This window comes from Oncorhynchus keta, chromosome 32, assembly GCF_023373465.1.
Source record: "Oncorhynchus keta strain PuntledgeMale-10-30-2019 chromosome 32, Oket_V2, whole genome shotgun sequence".
In the NCBI taxonomy this organism is placed as follows: domain Eukaryota; kingdom Metazoa; phylum Chordata; class Actinopteri; order Salmoniformes; family Salmonidae; genus Oncorhynchus; species Oncorhynchus keta.
In genome coordinates this window covers 32,363,125-32,370,600 of record NC_068452.1, presented here as the reverse complement: position 1 = coordinate 32,370,600, position 7,476 = coordinate 32,363,125, and the positions used below count along the sequence as shown (strand labels likewise).

The 7,476-nt window shown below is 47.3% G+C and overlaps 1 protein-coding gene across 1 annotated transcript in view; it reads right to left on the bottom strand.

Annotated features, from left to right (window-relative positions):
* Nucleotides 1-722: 722 nt before the first annotated feature.
* Nucleotides 723-7,476, bottom strand: part of LOC118365651 (voltage-dependent calcium channel gamma-2 subunit-like) — an 80,136-nt gene continuing 73,382 nt past the window's right edge. The window contains exons 3-4 of the mRNA XM_052491431.1: nt 4,365-4,505; nt 723-2,258 (exon numbers count right to left, since the gene is read on the bottom strand). Of these exons, the coding sequence (XP_052347391.1) occupies nt 1,726-2,258; nt 4,365-4,505 (674 nt within the window). The 3' untranslated portion in view covers nt 723-1,725. The remainder of the gene's footprint in view (nt 2,259-4,364; nt 4,506-7,476) is intronic.

Below are 7,476 nucleotides of genomic sequence, written 5' to 3'. Positions count from 1 at the left end.
CTTGATGCATCCAAGTAAAGGATCATTCGGTTTTGGCACCTTTAAAGATTTCATTTTCAATTTGAACAACACATTGAAAATCAAAAGAAACAAAGAAATGACTAAGGCTGTGTGAATTTGAAAAATAAAATACATACATATACATACATATATATTTCTATATATTTTTTTATATAAAGAATTAAACCAAACCATTTTTTAAAAATCTGTTTTTGTTCAATGTCGATTGTTTGGTTTCTTTCACAAAAGCATAAGATAAAATGAAGTAAATAAAAAAACATAAGAGAGAAAATACTCATGAAACATTACTAGTTTCAACATTAACATCACTTTTTCCCCTTCTAATTATCATTATCCTTTAAAACTTAAGTTTTAAAAGAGCAGATTTGCTGTAATTTTATAGCATGCATTTAATTTCAGAAAATTTGATTCACTTAGCTTCTCTTGTACTATTTCATATTTATCTTGTTGCTTGCCTTTTACGCAAGTATTTATTGTTGTATTTGGCATCCTCTTCTTTTCCTCCCCCTCTCCTCCTTCCCTTTTCTTCGAGAAGTCGTGTTTGGAGTCTTTTTTTCTTGGTTTGAACTTTGACTCCATTGTTGTTGTTGGTGGTTTCTCTTGAGGGGTTCAACACTCCCATGACACACCCCCAAAAATGACACCCCATGACACACCCCCAAAAATGACACCCCATGACACACCCCCAAAAAAAAGCGAACAGGGACTCAGAAAAAGGCGAGAAGGTTCTATTAAAATAATCTCTATTTTTCTACTGTTGACTGTGTGCGTCTGTCCCCCGCCATGTCTCAGCAGCTCCGTAGTGTAGTGACCTAACAGCACCTTCTCTCTGGCTCTGTCATCCTTCCAGCAGATCCTACAAGAGTCTTTTCTCATGTTACCAACAGCACTTAGTTTAGTTTACTTGTTGTTTTCTTCTTCTTCAGTAAAGTCTGTATCTCTTGATTATTAACTTAATCATTTATTTATAAATGTAATACACATATAGTACCTTTGTTAGAGTTTACAGACTGGGCTAATTCTTACTGAACCCCAAGCTGCAAAAATTCACAGTTTTAATACAGAAAATAAATAAATGAATAAATGTGAGAACAAATCAGAGGCATATGGCAGGTGGTATGATGGGAGCATGTACATACATACATACATACATACATACATACATACATACATACATACATACATACATACATACATACATACATACATACATACATACATACATACATACATACATACATACATACATACATACATACATACATACATACATACATACATACATACATACATACATACATACATACATACATACATACATACATACATACAGCAGCATGTTGCACCACCAAAACTGTGGAGCCAAACTGTCAAAACCAAAAGGTTATGAAATCATGAATCGAATTGAAATCAAAACCCTCCCTTTCAGTGCACCACCCTCATCACCCATCCCTACCCATTAAAATGACTCAGTCTCTAAGGACAATCTGCCCCATTCTCCCAGTACAACCATTTACTCCAAAGGAACCCAACAAACCCCTTTAGACTCTCTCAACAATGGTAGATGGGAAAATCATGCAGTTGAATGAAATAAAATCATCAATCTCTATAAAGATGGAAACTCATCCTGGCCCATGGTATATTAGAGACCTGGGTGGGGGCCTTCCTGCGTTCGCTCCCCCGGGCTCTGCTCTCAGGGCTCCCTCATACTGGTGTGGTGCGGCGGTTGGCTGTGTTGGTGTTGGCCGAGTCTTTTTCCTTCTGAATACAGTTGTGGACCTGCAGGAAGGTATGGTCCCTCTCCGAGTTGTAGGTGGTGGTCGGCGTGCCCCCGGCCTTCAGGGTGTCCCGGGGCAGCGTGTACATGGAGATCTCTGTAGAGGGTAGCGCGCTGAAGCCCTTGAGGCCCACAGGCGAGGTGTCGCGGGAGTGCGTGGGGTCTGTGGACCGGGAGGAGGAGCGCGAGCGGCGTCGGTAGCGGTAACGGTAGGATGGGATGCGTGTGATGGCCGAGGCCTGGAGGTAGTCGGCAGCCCTGGCCCCTGCCCGGAGCTGCCGATGGCGGTCGATGAACAAGTGGGCTGCCAGGACGCCCACCATCTCGGCCATTATGAAGGACAGGGCTCCGAAGTAGAAGGACCATCCGTAGGAGTAGCTGTTCTTCTTCGAGTCACTCTTAGAGGGGTCCCCTGCGTTGGCTGATATGTACACGATGATCCCGATGATGTTGCTCAGGCCTGAGGGAGGAGGGGGGGTGGGGGGGTGGGTTGGGGAGTTGGGGAGTTAGAGGGGCGAGATGAGAGAGCAGGAGTTATGCAATCGGTTAAGACAGTACATATACCTTTTCTAGGCATAGTACATACACAGTAGTCTGAGTGCATCTATCCACCACAGTGAATACGCCATTACCAAGACAAACCTTTTCAGACAAGTACCACAGACTCACCAAAGGATAATGTACATACATACTGTACTTCTCACTGTCAAAGATATGACTGAATACGAACCAGAAATGTGACCCAAGCCAGAGCCTCTGCCCTTATAGTGTTTAAGAACAAAGACTGAGATCCTGAGTCAGATCAGTTGGGACAGCACATAACATGATCATTCATCTGATTCACATAGGGATCACATCCTATGATAGGGATAATAATAATATACTCATATACACTGAGTGTACAAAACATTAGGAACACCTTCTCTTTCCATGACATAGACTGACCAGGTGAATCCAGGTGAAAGATATGATCCCTTATTGATGTCACTTGTTAAATCCACTTCAATCAGTGTAGATGAAGGAGAGGAGTCAGTTTAAATAAGTATTTTTAAGCCTTGAGACAGTTGAGACATGGATTGTGTATGTGTGCCATTCAGAGGGGGAATGGGAAAGACAAAATACTGAAGTACCTTTGAATGGGGTACAGTAGTAGGTGCCAGGCGCACTGGTTTGAATGTTTCAAGAGCTACAACGCTGCTGGGTTTTTCACACTCAACAGTTTCCTCTGTGTATCAAGAATGATCCATCACCCAAGGGACCAGCCAACATGACAGAACTGTGGGACTCACTGGAGTCACCATGGGTCAGAATTCCTGTGGGACACTTTCGACATCTTGTAGAGTCCATGCCCCATCAAATTGAGGCTGTTCTGATGTTGATGTCTAATGTTTTGTACACCTAGTGTATGTATATCTACTTTAACTGTAGCGTTTAGTCACGGACAGAGAGAGAGAGAAGTGTGTGACTTAGTAGAGCTGGGATGATGGATCATTGGGAAAGTATGTCAGGGACACCATATTTTTAGAGTTGAATCCCAATGGGTAGCTTCTAGCCCAGCACCCAGATCAGGAGAAAATAAGTGGATAAAGAGGGAAGAATGGAGTGCGTGACTTGTGGCTGCTGCTGAGTGGAGGCTGAGAGCTGACTGAGGAGTTGCAGTACTGGGGATGACCAGCAGAGAGAGACTGCTTGTGCACTGCACCTTAGCTGGATTAGTCAACAGTCTCTTCTTTGCTGGACTTACATCCATCTGCACAACTGTTCTATGTAAGTGAACCATAATAACATTGCATGTTAGTGACTAAAAAGTAGTGACTGAAAACATTTGCATTTGTGTACACTTTGTATCAATGAAAAAGCTCGTCTCCCCAATTGAACCCCTACTATCCCTCTCCACCATAGTAACTGTTTCTCTCTTTCTTTTTCCCAGTCTTCCTTCCTCTCTTCCCCTACCTGCCCTAGATACACACCCCTTCCTCTCTCTCTTCCTCTCTCTTCCTCACTCTTCTCCTCTCTCTTCCTCTCTCTTCTCCACTCTCTTCCTCTCTCTTCTCCTCTCTCTTCTCCGCTCTCTTCCCCTCTCTTCTCCACTCTCTTCCGCTCTCTTCTCCTCTCTCTTCCCCTCTCTTCTCCTCTCTCTTCCCCTCTCTTCCTCTCTCTTCCCCTCTCTCTTCCCCTCTCTTCTCCTCTCTCTTCCTCTCTCTTCTCCTCTCTCTTCCTCTCTCTTCTCCACTCTCTTCCTCTCTCTTCTCCTCTCTCTTCTCCGCTCTCTTCCCCTCTCTTCTCCACTCTCTTCCTCTCTCTTATCCTCTCTCTTCTCCGCTCTCTTCCCCTCTCTTCTCCACTCTCTTCCTCTCTCTCTTCCCCTCTCTTCTCATCTCTCTTCCTCTCTCCTCCTCTCTCTTCCCCTCTCTTCTCCTCTCTCTCTTCCTCTATCTCTTCCTCTCTCTCTCGTCCTCTCTTTCGCCCCCTCTTTCTTCCACTCTCTCTTCCTCTCTCTCTTCCTCTCTCTTCCCCTCTTTCGTCCCCTCTATCTCTTCCTCTCTCTCTTCCTCTCTACACTCACCTGCAGATACAAAGAAGATCCCTGCGCTGAGGATGATGTTGTGGCGTGACTTGTAGAACTCGCTGGCAGCTATACACAGGCCTCCCATGAAGAGCAGGATGACACTGAGGATGGGGAAGATGCTGGAAGCTCGCACCGCACCTGAGAACAGATAGAGGACAGGAGAGGAGGAAAATAAAAGAGAGAGGGGGGGGGGGGTTACATAGGGATAGAGAAGAAGAGAGAGATAGGATAAATAAAATGGTAAATATAGAGAGAGAGATAGGAGAGGAAGAATAAGAGCGGGGAACAATGAAAAATGAGGGAGAGAGCAGAGAGAATGTAAATTCGACTCCCAACATCAGCTCCCTATCTGAGCCTATCAGCTCCCTATCACATCATAATCAACACTCCATCAGCGCTGTGAAAGTCTTGATCAACACCAGCCAGTGAGTGTATGCCCTCAGTGAGCCTCTGTTACCCAACTTTATGTAATCACGCCACCTGACTACACACAACACAACACTCAGTTAGCACACACAGCTCCCCAGATTGGAGCGTTGCATTACGCCATATCATGTAGTGCAAATGACATTAACTCCACCAGAGCTCCAGGGGCCTAGCCTGTGGGGTAATGGGGGGCGAAGCTCTTCAAACCAAGCTCACGTCCTTGGCTGATACTGGTACGGAAGACAGAGCAAGAACAGAAGGGTTGAGATACTGATGATAGAGCTAGAACTGAAGGGTTGAGGTACTGATGACAGAGTTAGAACAGAAGGGTTGAGGTACTGATGACGGAGCTAGAACTGAAGGGTTGAGGTACTGATGACAGAGTTAGAACAGAAGGGTTGAGGTACTGATGACAGAGTTAGAACAGAAGGGTTGAGGTACTGATGACGGAGCTAGAACTGAAGGGTTGAGGTACTGATGACGGAGCTAGAACAGAAGGGTTGAGGTACTGATGACAGAGTTAGAACAGAAGGGTTGAGGTACTGATGACAGAGTTAGAACAGAAGGGTTGAGGTACTGATGACAGAGTTAGAACAGAAGGGTTGAGGTATTGATGACGGAGCTAGAACTGAAGGGTTGAGGTACTGATGACGGAGCTAGAACTGAAGGGTTGCGGTACTGATGACAGAGTTAGAACAGAAGGGTTGAGGTACTGATGACAGAGCTAGAACTGAAGGGTTGAGGTACTGATGACAGAGCTAGAACTGAAGGGTTGAGGTACTGATGACGGATGACAGAGCTAGAACTGAAGGGTTGAGGTACTGATGACAGAGCTAGAACTGAAGGGTTGCGGTACTGATGACAGAGCTAGAACTGAAGGGTTGAGGTACTGATGACAGAGTTAGAACTGAAGGTACTGATGACAGAGCTAGAACTGAAGGGTTGAGGTACTGATGACAGAGCTAGAACTGAAGGGTTGAGGTACTGAGGAGCATTAAGGTGTTGAGGATGGAACCCACAGGTGAGACTGAATGTGGTGCTGAGGTCTATAGAGCATAGAGGAAATACTTTAACCTCCTCAGGTCACCGTGCCCATCCTTCCTTCCTTCTTCCTTATGCCTCCCTCCTCTCTCGCTCCCCCATCCTGCCTTCCTTCTTCCTTATGCCTCCCTCCTCTCTCGCTCCCCCATCCTTCCTTCCTTCTTTCTTATGCCTCCCTCCTCTCTCGCTCCCCCATCCTTCCTTCCTTCTTCCTTATGCCTCCCTCCTCTCTCGCTCCCCCATCCTTCCTTCCTTCTTTCTTATGCCTCCCTCCTCTCTCGCTCCCCCATCCTTCCTTCCTTCTTCCTTATGCCTCCCTCCTCTCTCGCTCCCCCATCCTTCCTTCCTTCTTCCTTATGCCTCCCTCCTCTCTCGCTCCCCCATCCTTCCTTCCTTCTTCCTTATGCCTCCCTCCTCTCTCGCTCCCCCATCCTTCCTTCCTTCTTTCTTATGCCTCCCTCCTCTCTCGCTCCCCCATCCTTCCTTCCTTCTTCCTTATGCCTCCCTCCTCTCTCGCTCCCCCATCCTTCCTTCCTTCTTCCTTATGCCTCCCTCCTCTCTCGCTCCCCCATCCTTCCTTCCTTCTTTCTTATGCCTCCCTCCTCTCTCGCTCCCCCATCCTTCCTTCCTTCTTCCTTATGCCTCCCTCCTCTCTCGCTCCCCCATCCTTCCTTCCTTCTTTCTTATGCCTCCCTCCTCTCTCCCTCCCCCATCCTTCCTTCCTTCTTCCTTATGCCTCCCTCCTCTCTCTCTCCCCCATCCTTCCTTCCTTCTTTCTTATGCCCCCCTCCTCTCTCGCTCCCCCATCCTTCCTTCCTTCTTCCTTATGCCTCCCTCCTCTCTTGCTCCCCCATCCTTCCTTCCTTCTTCCTTATGCCTCCCTCCTCTCTCGCTCCCCATCCTTCCTTCCTTCTTCCTTATGCCTCCCTCCTCTCTCGCTCCCCCATCCTTCCTTCCTTCTTCCTTATGCCTCCCTCCTCTCTCGCTCCCCATCCTTCCTTCCTTCTTCCTTATGCCTCCCTCCTCTCTCGCTCCCCCATCCTTCCTTCCTTCTTTCTTATGCCTCCCTCCTCTCTCGCTCCCCCATCCTTCCTTCCTTCTTCCTTATGCCTCCCTCCTCTCTCGCTCCCCCATCCTTCCTTCCTTCTTCCTTATGCCTCCCTCCTCTCTCGCTCCCCCATCCTTCCTTCCTTCTTCCTTATGCCTCCCTCCTCTCTCGCTCCCCCATCCTTCCTTCCTTCTTCCTTATGCCTCCCTCCTCTCTCGCTCCCCCATCCTTCCTTCCTTCTTCCTTATGCCTCCCTCCTCTCTCGCTCCACCATCCTTCCTTCCTTCTTCCTTATGCCTCCCTCCTCTCTCGCTCCCCCATCCTTCCTTCCTTCTTCCTTATGCCTCCCTCCTCTCTCGCTCCCCCATCCTTCCTTCCTTCTTCCTTATGCCTACCTCCTCTCTCGCTCCCCCATCCTCCCTCTCCTCATATTCTCTCTCTCTCCTGTTTAACATGCACACTTAAACTTTCATCAGGCTGGTTACATTTTTTCCACCACTTTTTCAATACTTCACCTTGCCTCTCCGCGCTGCTGCCACCTCAGCACTTTTCCCAGCTTCTCCCCAAAATGCTGACGCCGTCGCCAGGGCTGGG